At 39.4% G+C, this 16,238-nt stretch overlaps 1 protein-coding gene across 2 annotated transcripts in view; it reads right to left on the reverse strand.

Moving 5' to 3' along the window:
* The window catches only part of niban2b (niban apoptosis regulator 2b), a 46,538-nt gene that overhangs the window by 12,850 nt on the left and 17,450 nt on the right, over positions 1-16,238 (reverse strand). Inside the window, exons 3-7 of one of the 2 annotated variants that reach the window (XM_040154908.1) lie at positions 16,016-16,144; positions 15,814-15,919; positions 14,024-14,191; positions 847-962; positions 310-414 (exon numbers count right to left, since the gene is read on the reverse strand). In XM_040154908.1, the coding sequence (XP_040010842.1) occupies positions 310-414; positions 847-962; positions 14,024-14,191; positions 15,814-15,919; positions 16,016-16,144 (624 nt within the window). The remainder of the gene's footprint in view (positions 1-309; positions 415-846; positions 963-14,023; positions 14,192-15,813; positions 15,920-16,015; positions 16,145-16,238) is intronic. The other variant, XM_040154909.1, reaches the window with a different exon arrangement.

Here is a 16,238-nt window from a genome sequence, read left to right on the forward strand (position 1 = left end):
TGTTTGGTATTTTTGTTTTGACTTGGACATGTTAGCCTCATCAAGCTGGCTGTCTCCACAGCCCACAATGTGTGAAACAGTTACAAAGGGTTCTTTATTTATTGCCAACAGACATAAAGATTGGCTGATACCATCACTGGTGGGTAAAAATCAAAAGCAAAACAAAATGTCAACAGTCTTTCTTCAGAATCACTTACTCCACCTTTAAACTTTTTTGGAATTAACATGAGAGAGATAGATATAAAACATCAGCTGCTATTTCTTTATTTACCAAAACCTAAATGTAATGTGTGTGAAGTAGTTTCTTACAAGCATCCAGTTCCTCTGCCTCTCATACAGTTTGCCTTTCAGGCGGGGGGAGATGAGCTCCCTCAGCTCAGGAAGGAGACCTTCCATTACCAGGTTAGACAGGATCTACGAGAAGAACAAGACACACACACACACACAACTCATAGGATCACAATCATCTCACACACCACAGACACACGTTCAACAAAATAAATTGTTATAACTAGACTGTATTTTTCCAATGAGTAGTGGCTTATATATATATATATATATATATATATATATATATATATATATATATATATATATATATTAATTATTATATTTAATTATATTTATAAATATAATACACAAACACACACACACACACACACACCTTATTAATGTAACCCACGTTTAAATGAAACATGATTGGAATCTGATTTAAGTTCTGGCCCCTAAAGTACAGAAACAAGCTTGGTATATTTTATCAGTGATATACTGTACAACTTCATTTTCAACTTGAAAATAAAGGCAGACCCCAGGAGGCAGACAACATGTTGCTACTGCCATGCCTACCTGTGATGGTACACCACACATCATTTCCCAGGTGCCATAGTTCCCTTGAGCTTGGCGGTAGAGTCGTACTGCATCAGTGAAGGCTGGTGTTTGGACTTGATTCTCCTCTGACAAACCTGGGACGAAAATAGTAGTAACTGTCAGCGTTTAGCATTTAAGTACAAGAAGAAACACCTCATTAAAATAAAAACATATGAATGCCAGTGACCATTTTTTATTCTGATATTACCATAATCCTTTTGGACGGAGAATATTTGGACATGTGATAACAGGAAAAGCAGAGATGTCATTTAATCATTAAAAAAAAAAAAGGATGGCTGAGTTAAATTTAGCTGCTTCAGTCTCAGGGTCCTGGTATTTTTCATGCTGGTTTACCGTCAAACTGTCCTGGCTTACTTGGAAACATGAACAAAAAAGAGGCATTTTTAAAGTTATTAGATAAACCTGTGCTTTTTGTACTCTAACAAGCCAAAAATATATGGGGTGTTCAGCAGGCTAGCTAACTAGCTTGCTTAGTAAGCTGGCTAAGGTTAACTACAAACTACAGTACTATTTTGCAAACTACAGCAATAATCGAAAGGCAAAAGTGTGCCCAGGGCCCAAGTCAACCTTGTCCTTAAATGTTTTTTTTTAAGTTGGTAAGAATATGTGTAAAAGACGTTTTTAAATGATCTAAGTACGCAAAAAAGTAAAAATGTAAGTATGAAGGCTTGGTAAAGCAGAAAATGAAATAGCTTGCTGAATCAAGTGAATTAGAAGAAATGATGTGTCAGGTGTCAACTGCATTTTCAGCACCGAAAAACAAACTCCTGCCTAAAATAGAGATATAAGCTAGAAACAACAGAACAGTAGATAGGTTTCCATCCAAATGTTGCACAAATTTAACCTAATTTCGAGAAAACTGGCAAAACAAAATGTGAATTAATGCGCGTTTCCATCCACTACCCTAAGTGAATATTAGGAGTTCATTGATTTGAGCAGTTGGTGGTTCTAATTTTCCAGTCAGGTGCCATTAAGACTCTGCAGAAGAAGAGGGTGCAACAACATGAAAGAGTGCCTGTCAAACCTCAAACATTGGAAAACAATGTAGAAAACATGATATTTCTGTTTGTTTCATGTATTCATTTTAGGAACTTTAGTCTCCTCATTGCTCCAAACGGATCTGACGTCCTTATCTGCAGTAGTTTTTTGTTTCTGCAGTGTAGTGGAAGCTTCAGTGGACCTTTAAGTCACATGGTTCATGTACAGTATGTCAGATTTATTCACTAAATCTGCTTCCCTTGCATTTTGCCGCATTTTGTTTTTACTGAAACACCAATTTTTCCAACATTCTAACACTAAATTGTTTTTTAATGTGTAAATTGAAAATGCACCAAAAAACAGGTGGATACCAACCAACCTAATATAGCAAGCTAACAACAGAGACCACACTCTTTCCTCTGCCTCCTCTTCCCATTTGGAAAAAAGTCTTGACATGACGGGCTAGAATGAAGATATGAAAAATAATGCTGGATGGTGGATTACAGTCAATTCACAACGTGTGCATTTGCTTAAACTTACATTAAATTATTTTTTTTTAGACATTTGGGGGCAGGTGACAAACTAAACACTGACAAGGTCGTTGACTTATCAGCACGATGATTGTAAGAATGTAAAATGGTAAATGGTAAATGGACTGCACTTACATAGAGCTTTTCTAGTCTAATCCACTCAACGTGCTTTACGCTACTTGCCATTCACCCATTCACATTCAACTTCATAAACAATCGGGCAATTTCGGGTCCAGTATTTTGCCCAAGGACACTTAGACATGCGGACTGGAGGAGCTGGGAATCAAACCACGACCTTCCGATTAGTGAACGACCCGCTCTGCCTTCTGAGCCACAGCTGCTCCTTTTGGCTTTAATTTGGTCTCCACAAACTTTTAAGAAAAAGAACTGTTTAATGCTCCACTATGTTCACCAGCTTGTCTCTAATTGTGTCTTCTGTTTGGTGCTGGGCATTTAGTGTACAGTGGGTTTATCAGAGCTTTTCCACTGAAAACAGCTGCCCGCTGCTGCTGGAAATGAGGTTGATGAGAGCACTGAGACTGAACCAAAACAGTAAAGCTTTGGGCCATAAAAGTAAAACAATGAGTTAAAGAGGCAAAAAAGTTCTGTAAAGCTGCGGAGTTTGTAATTCTCAGTGGATATGTCACTACAAGGATTCCCTTAAAATTACCCATAGTAATTTTAAACATTTTTAATATAATGAATATTAATATGTATGTGTATGCATGTGTAGGAGAGATAATAATAATGAAGCACATGTATGTGTATGGGTGTGTGCTGTTCTAGCTTGACTGGTAGTTAACACTGGAATCAAATAGTGCATGAGAAAGATGAGGCTTTTAAGAAAACTTAACTTAACTAAACCCTTCTAGTATTTCTGGTATGTACACTAAGAGATGAAAAAAAAAGGAATAGGTTTATCTGAATTGCAGTGCCTTGTCTTCAAATTTCATTGACAGAAAAGGTCTAAAGTCGTGATAACACACATTCTCATCTACATGTTTGTATTTTTATTTTCATTTTATGCTAAACCTGAGTAGAAATCCCAAAAATTTGAGAAAAAAACTAATTATTTAAGTTTTTAAGCTTGGCAGAGGTAGTACAGCTGACATATCAAAAAAATAGAAGAAACATGACCCTCTCGGTTTGAGTCTACATGGAGGCCCTTGTTGTGTGTCACTCCCCTCTCAATCACCATAGCAGCTTATAAAAACACTGCAGGGTACACATGGATCAAGAGACAATTCCTGTAATTAAAATGAAATTAAATCAAATTAAATGGCTTGATGTATCAGAGTTACTGGTGCTCGATTATGTATTCTAGTAAAATCCTCTTGAATAAAAGAAGCACTGTTTGACCCGTTTTCCTAACAAAATTTTAGAAATCCACTTACACCTTGCAGTTGAACAATTTAAAGCTGTACAAATCGATATTTTCATTTTAACACTTGCTCAAACGACCATGTATATGTAATGTATGTAATGTGAAAAGTGTCACTTGCAGTGATGAATTCTCAGAGAATTATCAATTCTCAGTATCCCTCAGCATCTTTTAGATCATTGTTTGGGTTTTTCAGCCCTTGAACATTACTGACTGGTCCACTCTCCCACTGTACACTACTTTCTTATAACCAAACAGCAGACAGACATAGTTAGAGACTAACTAGTTAACACAGCGCAGCATTTAACAGCCAAAGAGACAAATACAGATGGGTGACAAATTAATGGAAAAACCAACATAGAGTGTCTTAATAAGGTGTTTGGCCAAAAACTCCCATAGGTGTTCAATTGGGTTGAGATCTGGTGACTGAAGGCCATAGCATGAGATTCACATTATTCTCATACTCCTCAAACCATTCAGTGATCCCTCATGCCTTATGGATGGGGGAATTCATCCTGGAAGAGACCACTTCCATCAGGATAGAAACGTTTCACCACAGGACAAAGCTGATCACTCAGAACAACTTTGTATTGATTTGCAGTGACCCTTCGCTCTAATGGGACAAGTGTACCCAAACCATGCCAGCAAAATGCCCCCTACAGCATAACAGAGCCACCGGATCCCTTCACTGAAGAGGTCAAGCATCCAGGCCTGGACAATTCTCTTGCTGTGAGCCACACATGCACTCGCCCACTTTTGGAGAATATGGTGAAGGATGACTCATCTGACCATATCACTTTTTTCCACATTCTCTGTAGACCAGTCCCTATGGTTTGTGCACCACCAAACTCTCAAATGTGAATTCATCTTTGTAATGAGGGGTTTATGCACTGCAACCCTACTGTAATATCCCTCTCTGTGTAATTGTCGACGGGCTGTTCATGCTGACACAGTCTGATCATGTCCTGAATTAACATTCTCAGTATCCTGAAGAAGAGTTGCTCTTCTGTTTTTCCTTATGTATCGCACTAATGTATGAGCATCACAGCCATTAAATGTGTGCTGTCGACCACAACTTCCGGCCCTATTTACTGATGTCTTTCCCATAGATCTAAATGCAGATGTCACTTTAGTCACTGTTCCTATTGAAACATAGGTCAGTTGAGCAGTCACTGTGACTGATGCTCCTCCATTCATGCCCCAACAATGAACCCTCTTTCAAAGTCACTTCGATCTTTTCCTCTTGCAATCTTAATACAAAATCAGAAACAACGGGGCCTGCTCAACATTTTTATACATGTCACAGAGCATGGTTGGATGTTAATTGCTTAATTGTATCATACAGTGCAGCTGTGTGGAAGCATCTGCATTTTTTAAGTTTCTCCACTCATTTATTTAGGTTTTTAATTTAATTTGTGACCCGCCTGTATTTTTCTCAGGAGTTTGTAGAGAGAGGGGGAAAAAAAAAAAAAATCAATTATTACTGCTACTACTTGTTGGAAATATAACTAATGTGAGGCAAAAAAAATGACTTAGAAGAGACAGATAACTGACAGGTGTCCATACAACTAAGGCAGGGGCCTCCGAAAAACTTATGGATTTCAATAAGATGCTTAAAAAAAAGTCAGAGTTGATACTGCAGTGTGGTCTTATTTGGAAAGTTACACGTTTAGTGTAAACAAGAAGTTGTTCTGGGAGAAATACTAGTCTGTTGTTTACAGTTTACTGTCAGTGGCTTTACAGTGGCGCTCAGCAATGAAGATGGTGAGAAGTGACAGTGGCTTCAGAGAGTATTCAGACCCCATCAATTGTTGCACACTTTTGTGATGTAGGTTGTATTTTAAATTGATAAAATTTAGAAACGTTTGTTAATTTATAGAACAAAAACAAAAACTGAAATCTCTCATTTACAAAAGTTTTGTGAACCTTAATTCAGTGCTTTGTAGAAGCCCCTTTGGCAGTAATTACAGCTTAAAGTCTTCTTGGGTAAGTCTCTACAAGCTTTGCACACCTGCATCCTCTCAAGCTCCGTCAGACTGGATGGGAAGTGTCTGAACTGCCATCTTCAGGTCTGTCCACAGATGTTCTAGGGGGTTTAAGTCTGGGCTTTGGCTGCTCCACTCAAGGACAGAACCAAAGTCACTCCAGTGTTTTCTTGGCTGTATGCTTCATGTCATTGTCATGCTGAAAGGTGAACCGTTGCCCCAGACTCAGGTCATGGGCACTTTGGATCAGGTTTTCCTTAAGGATCTCATTCATCTGTCCCTCAATTCTGACCAGTCTCTCTGTCCCTGCTGCTGAGAAGCACCCTCAGAGCGCGATAATGCCACCACCATGCCTCACCAAAGATGTGTATTAGCCAGGTGATGAGCAGTGCTTGTTGTTCACGAGACGTAGTGTGTGGAGTTCTGCCCAAAGAGTTAAATTTTTGTCTCATCAGACCATAGAATCTATTCCCTTGTGCTCTCAGAGTTCTTTAAATGCTGTTTGGCAAACTCCAATCGAGCTGTCATATGCCCTTTAAGGATATCAGTTATTCCAGCTTAGACACACACTATTGCTGAGAAGAACCCCCATCTAGCTAAATCAGACCAATCACTATTTGGCCCAGGTGGCACACCACCTTCTGTCTCAGGCATGTACAGAGAGTGACTTTGCAAAGATGAACATGTAATTCAGGAGAATGTACATGTAATAACAGACTTACAAGTAGCATTACTAAGCAGACAGGTAACCTTAACCTTGTATCCAGGACAGACAGCATTGACAAAACTGTGATGTAAGAGTGCTACCCAGTCAGAGTTTAGGAATGCTGTAGTAGCCATACTCCATCTAGCCTAAGCCAAATACCACTCGGTTTTGCTTGCAACACCAAGACACGTCCCAATCCTTTTAATAGGCAAAGTGAAGGAGGAGCTTGAAGTTATGTCATATGGATGATGTTTTTATTTGTGGAAAAGACTAAAACCAGCACAAGCCAGACTTCAAACTGTGCTGCAAAAGCGTGAGATCTATGCAGGTGATAAGTCAAGTTTCTTGGTCACATTTTGTTGGCAGATAGAGTACAACCTGACCCGAACAAGACAACTGCCATCAAAGTGATAAAAGAACCATCGAACACAGGTAAAGTTCATAGCTTCCTTGGGATGGTTAATCAGCTGGGAAAATTCATTCCAGTCCTGGCAGAGAAGGATAATGCAGTGAGGGACCTTCTGTCAAGGAAAAATCAGTGGGTTTGGAGCTGTGCACAACAAACTGAAAAATGATCTCACATCACCTCCAGTGCGGACACTCTATGACCCCAACGAAGAGCTGAAACTGTCAGTGGATGCATCATCATATGGACTTAGTGCAGTCCTCCCACATAAGGAGGGAGAGCAGATGTACGCACAAGTGGAAAAGGAGGTGGTAGGATTGATATTCGGAGACTTCCTCATTGGAAGACATTTTCCCTAGAGAATGACCACAAATCAATTGTAAATTTATTAGGTCACCAGTACTAATCGAGCTTCCACCTAGGATCTAGTGTTTTGGGCTCAGACTCACGAGGTACAGCTACTCCATCTCCCACACCCCAGGTAAAGCCCCTGCTTACTGCAGACAAATTTACATGTGCCTGTCAGTTAAAGCACAAGTTTAAAGGGTCTCAGATAAAGTGTCATGGAAGATATCAACATTTATGTTTATGAGAAAATGAACAGCCTGCCCCCCTAGTTCAACACACATTGCTCAACTAAGAGAACAGCTGAAAGAGGACAATGTTTGCTCTGACGTCATCTCATTTTTATCAGAGGATGGCCGGATTACAGCCAACTCACTTGTCTTGTGAAAAAGCTATACTCATGCTGCACAATGGAGTATTCAGAGGCTCCAGACTAGTCATTCCCACATCGATACACATCTCTGTTTTAGATGCATTACATGAGGGACATCAGGGGATGACAAGGTGCAGAGAGCGAGCCAGGGAAAACGTATGGTCTGAGCAGCCAACTAGACGAGCTGATGAGAAACTGCAAAATATGTATCAAAGAACGTGCCAATCCTGTGGAGCCACCAATGCCCAGTGAGCTTCCGGAGAGACAACGGCAAAAAGGTGAACACGCATTTAACCCTAAACAACAGCCAGTACCTACTAGTAGTAGACTGCTACTCAAGATTTATGGAGATTGAAAAACTAATGATCAGATGATGTGATAGTGCATCTTAAATCCATCTTCTCAAGACAGTGTACCCTAGAATTGTCCTCTGGTGATAATGGACCACAGTTCTCAAGTCAACAGTTTGTGGCTACAGTCTTGCTCAATTTCATACAGGATGGAGACTTTTTTCACCCGTGCCCCACATCTCTTCAAGTTCCAAATTTTCCTAAGAGAGCTGTTGTTGTTGATAGCTCTATCCTTGATAGGAGTAATGTTTAATATGAAATTGAGCAGAAAATTTAACGCAAAATTAAATCTAAAGCTAAGTTTTAATGTGAGAAAGAGTTTTATAACTAACTGCATATTATCAAAGAAAGGGAGATGTGACAGTATACTCTTATTTTGAAAGAGATGTACAATTTTAGATAGATTCGATAGATAAAGTAGATAAGGATAGATCGATAGATCGATAGATTGATGGATCAATAGATCCCAAAGGGAAATTGGTAGACTCCTGGTGGGGATGGTGTTGTCCACACAGAAGTTTATGTACTCCATTATACAGTCTGTAATGGAGTTGATCTTGTCTCCACGGGCCTTACAGAGTACATTCTAGTCTGTGGCCTCAAAACATCAGTAGCGTACATTGAAAGCACATGGCAGAAATATTCATTTGTTAACTTTTGACTGTCAGTAGTTTTACAATGGCGCTCGGCAATAACTACAGTGGGAAGTTATACTTGACAAGTCTGTTGCAGTGAATCCTTAATGCACAGCACATCAACACAAGACTGGGATCTCATGCTTCAAAGTATGTGCAAGAGCATTTGCCAGAAGTATGGGCAGGAATTTTGAACCTGTTCACTCTACAGGATATTTCTGTGCTAACTGCTTAACCAAACTCTACCAGCCATCACAACATACTAAAGTTAAGCATGAGTTCAACTTTAGCAGAAAACATGGTTGCCAATGGAAACTCTGCTTCTTCAAAAAGGATCAAACCTGTGAGCTCCCTCTTCTTTACCGCTAGGTTGAACAACTCATCATACCAAGGCTGCATTATTGACTCATTAAAGCAGGCAGCTACAACAGGGCCCTGGACTCCTGGGTGCTCTGAAAGCCCCATGCTGATTGTGTGTCCGTTGCCTTGTAGTGCTTGCTTTGTTTGAGAATATGCAACACTAAATTACTTTATTAACTTAAGTATCAGAGCCTTTAAGAGGATCCTACATTATGTCCTAATCTTGAGGGTCTTTCTTTTTGAGGGGACCCTTGTTAATACCTTCATTCTTTGAATTAACTGACTACAAAAAGTCAGGTAATGATGAAAATTGCAGAATCATAGTATCATAGCTCAAGCTGAAGTTTTAAGATTGACTGTCCAACCAACAGCCCAAAAGCCAAATTTCCAAAAGAGAGAAAAGCAGCACACATTCATATTTGACAAGCTAGAGTAAACAACTTAAAATTTTAGCTTGATGAATTACTTAAACAATTGATGGAATTTATCATTAAATTAGTAATAAGTATTAACTAATGGTTTCAGAACTACATATTATTAAATAAATCAGTGTTTACTTGTCTACTTGAAAGGGCAGAGGGGCAGGATAAAGGCCAACAGCTTATTTTTGCCACAGGGCCCCCAAGTAAGTTAACCTGGCCCTGCATTACACTATTATACACTGACAGAACCCTCTGTGTGAAGAAGAATGACTTTTTGACCTGGGGTGAGATTGGTGCACTAACACCTTGTTTAACTGAACTGTTAAAAAGTCACTGCAGGTCTCAGTGCTCTGTGTGGCACACAGAGAACATATGGAATCATTCAGCCATTCATACGTCATACAGCTGGCCTGTGTCATAGCTCAGGCATGTTAACTATTGGTGTTGTTTCCTCTTTCAGGTTTTTCACAGCCCCTGCCCTCACAACTCACGCAGGCTTTCAATCAATGCACTGCACTGCTGAGACATTAAGGAGCAGAATAAAAACTGCATGTGAAGAGAAAAAAATCTTGAAATCCACTTGTTTTATTTTGCTTTATTCAAATGCACAAATTCGTATGTTTGCCTGGTTTTCATAATCATGTTTTATGACTGAAAATTAAAGCTAACAAAACCGAATATGTTTAAAGTCTGAGGCTTTCTGTCCCTACAATACTTAAAATATCACAAGGAACACACTGAAATAGACAACAAGAGAAACTGTCAGAGTTAGACAGCTGAAAGGAAGTTAAAGAAATTAAATACTGATAAGGTTGCGCTTCTTTAGTGCTACAGTGACTTGCTACTGGAAACTGACGAGACGGTCCGGCCAGGCCAGGGCTAGCTGGTTAGCATGCTAACTTCAGTAGAAGAAAAGAAACAATAGAAATAGAAGCAAAACAAGAGTTGCCTTCCACCGCTGGAGACAGCCCTTGGAGAGTAAAGGAATGAAGTTTGATACTTAACTCACAACGCTTCTCCTAGACTGGTAAGTACACAGCTGCTGATGCGAACGTTGGCTATGTAGCAATAGCAAAGACTAACATACAGCTCCTTTAAAGAATGACTGTGACAGCATTTAAATCCAATGCATAAGTTGCCGTGAGCAGAGGTAAAGCCAAGCAGAGGCCTAGGGAGCTGTGTCCCAGAAAACAAGACCAAATTCTTCATAAACAAGAATGATAAACACCGTGTGTGCAGTGCTGTGGCACTAACAAATTACATGTTAAATTTTTAAAATATGCATATTTTGTACTTTGTTTTCTTAGCTGGTGTCACATGAGTGACACCAGCTATGGATAATTTTGCCATTTTAGCAGCCCAGTATCCTACGAATGACATCTTTATATTGTACCATCCTGACCTTCATGCTTTACATCCAGTGTCAACATCCAGTGTCAGTGCAGGAAGTAGTCTTTCCTTGATGTGGTGAGGCAGAGAGCAAGGTTGTGGAGATCATGGTGGTTGATGGATGTGTAGCATATCTAAATTTCATGCAGGAGATCGGAGTTTGCTTCCTATCATACATGTTCAATTAACACTTGTAACCATGATCTTTCCCTAACATAACAACACAAATCTTAAAGAAAGTGATGATTTAAAAATTGTTGGCATTGGACGTAAAAAAATGAATTTTATTGAATGCAAATATTAGACTGTATGCTAGCCCTGTATGTATAATGGTCCTGGATAGGCATCTCAAAGAAACAGGGACATTTCAGTTACTAGGATTTCATAAAATTTGTGGCGTGTGGCAATTTTCTTGGCAACATTTATAGGGGAAAGAAAGTGATGTAAGGTAAATGTAGAGTAACAAAAAATTAAACAATGCCGCTGGTGGCCAACAGAAAATAAGGAAATAAGGAAGAATACATTTTTTTTTTTTTACACCTTATAAGTCACAAGAAGACTGCCTACCATGTACATCATATTGAACCCATAAGATACGTAGTGTGACGGTCATAGACCGAGGCTTGTATGTTGTATACAAGCACCCTTGAATGTTGGATGTGGACGTAAAAGGAACACATATAACGTCCTTAATCAATCTGAATTTTAGGAATAGAGTAGAATACCATTCATGCAGTTCCACTAGATTTGTCTGTATATACCTCACATAAAAACATTGTTTACAATGCAGCAAAGCTTTACCTGGAAAATCTACACTCTAATCACAAATTTATTAACACACACCACATACAGTCCCAAAAATGTATTTGTCCATTTCTGTTTCCAATGTGTGTGTGAGAATGTGCATGCAGGTCTGGTGGATAAACTGTAGCACCTTTCCGTTAATGAAGCCTTTGTTAAAGTAAACAGCAGAGTTAAAGTTAGAACAAAGCTCCTGTTGTAAGTGACAGGTTCCTCCTGGTTCCTGCCTCTTGCACAATGATAATCTGAGGTGAGAGCCATGGTAACCATGTAAATATGTCATGGCTTGATCACATGACATATTTACCTTCCTCCTTTCAGTCCTATGCCAGTTTCACATTTGGCTCTGACTGTAGCAGCTACATATACAGCTGAGTTCTCTTTGATTTCATACTTGCCAAGTATGGAAAAAAGTATCTTTACTCTACAACAAAAGGTCACTTATGGGCTAATTAAACTATTATGTCAGAGATTATATCAAGAATTAAATTTTATTTTTTATACTTTGGGTTGGTAGCTAGCCAGCATTAGCCTGCTGGAGACATACAGTAGCTTAGTGGACAGTAAACCACAGTGGAGGAGGTCAAATGAGAATCATAAAAGGAACACATATGAGATGCTAGTTGTTTTTCTCTCTGTTCACTTTGTTTACTTCCTTAGTTAGTGTTGACTACACTTTTGGAGCAGTGTCATCTTTCAGGAGGCTGTCAAGTACAACCAAGGTTATGCTCCATCTGTTGCTAAACAATCCCTTACAGTACATGCGTTACTGTGCTCCTTTTACTTTTGCATCCTTACTGTGGCCCAACTGTGAATCACTATTTTATGCAAATTAACATCAACTCATACTGACCCCTTCCGTTACCTAAATTCCTGATAAAGTTGTTCATTCCTTTATTTTCAGCAAACAAACATTTCTGCAAGCATGTTGCTGATCCTATGCTTTTAGAAATATCTGAAGATAATCAATGGTTAAAATCCCTCCACTGGCTACATTAGTACTGCTGTCCAGTCCTTCAACAACTGCCCAGGTGTTTAAGCTAATGATATGCCTGATTTTAACCAACATGTATTACATTTATGCCTTCGCACTTATTGTACCTTAATTATTAAAACGTATATTAACTAAGTGGCAGATGGGAACTGAATCAATCCTGTCTGATATAGAAATATCTTCACTGAGAACTTTGAATTTTCCACAGCATACTTAAAATGGTCCCACCGAAGAGGATTAATATATCACAGCAGAAAAAGCAGCAGTGACAAACTATTAGCTTCAATTCAAAACTTTTCACCATTGTTGTGGTTTGTTCAGAATCTGCTGCTGACCATACCTCACAAACTGATATACTGCCAACACTGTTCATGTGCTTATGGACTGTGGGAGAATCCATCAAGCACACGTGAATGTATAGATAAAAGCAACTATATCAGCTTTCTGGAAAACAGCTATGACCTTTGATGGAGCCCATTATGTACAATGGGGTTTGGGCAGAGTGTCTTCTTGCTTTCTAACCATGTTTGGTCAACAACCCATGCTCATCCATTCTGGTACATGATACTGAGTGACTTTGATACTGATACACGATACTGAGTAACATTACTTTCAGGAATGTTTCCCAAAATATATGGCTTCATAGTGGAGAGGGGCTGGAAACAGTTTTGGGATTGAGTTGCTCCTCAAGTCAGACAAATTCTAAAAAAAAACATCACAAAATTATGCACAGAATAAGGGGAACAATACTAGGACAGAACGTGTGAGACAAGATGAGACTTGCTAATTCAAGGGGACTGTTGCATCATCAGGTATTATTTAACAAACTGAGATAAACTTCAAGGTCTCTCAAAAAGTGTAGAAAGGTGCTTCTTTCATTTCCATGAGCCATGCTGTCAATAGAACCCAGAGTTGTTATCAACAATCAACTGTTTTTGTGCTAAATACAGAACTCTGAAGGTACTGATCTGGGATGAGGGCACATCTGTCAACATATCTCCATTTTTTCCACAAAATGTCTGTGGCAATAGAGCAAGTGAACAGAGAGCACATTTCCCAATATATTTGAGCCACAGCTATTCAGTCTTAAAACTGTTCTAGAAGCCACTTGTGAGGAGGCTTTGAACCACTCCCTTCAGCTAGTAGCCCTGGGCAGCCAAAGACTAAATCAAAGGACTCAAGTCCACATTTATCTCATGAACCTGCCCCAGAGTATCAGGGTAGGGCTCCTTATTACCATGCATTCTAATGTGTCTTTTCTTTTAGCAAGTTATAGAGTTGTAAACCATATGTATAACATTAATTAATCATAAAACTTATTTAGAGCATTAGTATAATAAAATCTTACCAAAATAGAAATGGTCTAACTGCCTCTACTCATATAAGCAGTTGAGATAATTGCATTTTTTCCTCCATCAGTGCATTTATAACCATATGTAGTCACAAGGATTTGCGTTAATCAGTAGCTGGCAGGGCTCACCGTCATTGGCGTGTCTGACACAGTCCTGAAGGACAGCATGCCACTTCTGTTGCTCCTTCTCTGTTGCTACACAAAAGTAGTGGTGACGTGCGTAAGGGTGCCAGAGGATCAGAGGGAACTGACTGGCACACTTCAGGAAGGGTGAACTTCCCACCTTGGCTTTCACATCTCGGAAAAAAAACCCCGAAACATGCCGATATTATAATTCATATAATGAATTTCTTTACATGCATTTAAAGATTTTTATGTAGTCTTCAGTAGGTCCAGCATTACTTAGCCATGTTGTACAATCAAGCATTAATCAACTCACAGAACATTATCTTAAATAGCAGTCAAGAGCCAATAATTTTTTCTAACCAAATACAGTATATCATGCTAAATTCTATTTTATCTATACATAAAATGATGCACAATATATCTTCAATTTTCCAGGAGACTTTCAAGGGTCCCCTGCAATGTTTACGGTGGGGGTCAGGATCTGCAGTACAAACACTGTAGCTCTAGTAATCCTTCAATCAATCAGTGTTTCAACTCACCCTAAATGACCAAACTCCTCAGATCTTTTTTCCAGCCCATGTGTATACATTTCTGTGTATACATACACAGAAATTTATCAGGACTACACTGGCAATCAGCAGAAAGGCCCCAAATGTGAGGAAGTTTCTATCACCTTATCAGCCCCATCATGAAATAATGCTAAGGGATAAAATTAAGGATGTTCTAATGATTAATTTCCCTGCCGATTCAATGGGAATTTAAATTTAGACTATTCGACTAGTCAGTGGAGGTTTATCTGGGCTCCAGTTGCTCCCAACGGTCCACTGCCCTGGGATTTCTCCCAGTGGCCAGTCCAACTATGACACATGGTCCTTTGTCAATGTGTTTGTGAGAGTGAGAATGAGAGTTACAGTGAGAGTGAGAGTGAGAGAGAACGAGAGAGAAAGAAAGAGCGAGGCAAGGAAGGGCTGAGATAATCAATGCACTGCACACGTTACAATGAAGCAATGGTGCAAAACACTACACCAGAGATCTTTTATGTTGTTATGAGAAGTGTGAAAATATTTTCAGTTCATTATGAAACTGTGGCGGGGCAAATTAGACTGGCGGGCCGCCACATTCTAGGTAATTAATGCACTGCATGTCATACTGGTTTGCCTAGTGTTACTAATGTTAGCAGCGATAGCACCAGCAGCCTTCTCTCCTTGCAGGTTAAGTCCACATGCCTGTGCTGAGTGTGGTCACACATTTCTCTTGCCGAGTGGTTATACACCAGGTTATTCTGACACAGCCTACATACAAACTTATTTTCATTTTCTAGATCAAAATACTGCCAAACTCAGCTGGTTCTACGAGATGTCTTCTGTCCCACTTTCCACCTTGCTTGGTTACAATATCTGGGCACTAGAGTGGGAGAGGGGGCCTGCCGCCTGTAGCGGGCGGCTGCTTAACATCTTAGAAGTAACAGTGAACCGGCATTGTACATTAATAAAATTAGTTTAACAGACTAGTACTTCTGGTGATTACCAGGGAGGATAGAAACGTTTAATCGTTTAGTCGACTAATCATGCACATCCCTAGTTACAATCCTGGGTTCCAGTTGAAAATTTTAGTGTCCTATGTTTGATTGATGATATGATTAAAAGCTTTTCTACCGAGAAGAGAATACAATTAAATTGAAAATGTAATCAAAATTTATGAAAACATTTAATTGTTTTAGAAATATAAAAATCCTGTGTAAAATTATCAGCGTCAAATGCCCCCACCCATAAAAAAATCCTCCTCCTCCTTACCAGGCAGGCTGTTGCTGATCAGATCCAGGTATTGTTCCATAGATGTCAGGACTTTGTAGCCAGCACAGTTGATGGTTCCTTTGGGATGGAGGCGTCTGTCATGGGACTGGTAGTTAAGACAGGGAGCAGAGTTAACATGTTAAAGGGTGAATCAGACTGGCATCATCTAAAAACAGACTGTACAAACTGTTTTCCCCCTCACCAATTTGTTTTCATAATAGTTGATGTTGTAGGAGTCTGGGACAAAGAGGAAGCGGTTCCTCCATTTCTTGCTTTCCTCCAGGTACTGAAAGAGCGAGCCAGAGAAGATGGACTTGTTTTCCAGAGGAATCTGTGGAATGCAACACATTTTGGCTCAAATCTTATACACCACAAAGGCAAAAAGACACATGCTCATGACAGTACACTGCACAGTCAGATGATTC

The sequence above is a fragment of the Xiphias gladius genome, chromosome 19, assembly GCF_016859285.1.
Source record: "Xiphias gladius isolate SHS-SW01 ecotype Sanya breed wild chromosome 19, ASM1685928v1, whole genome shotgun sequence".
Taxonomy (NCBI): domain Eukaryota; kingdom Metazoa; phylum Chordata; class Actinopteri; order Istiophoriformes; family Xiphiidae; genus Xiphias; species Xiphias gladius.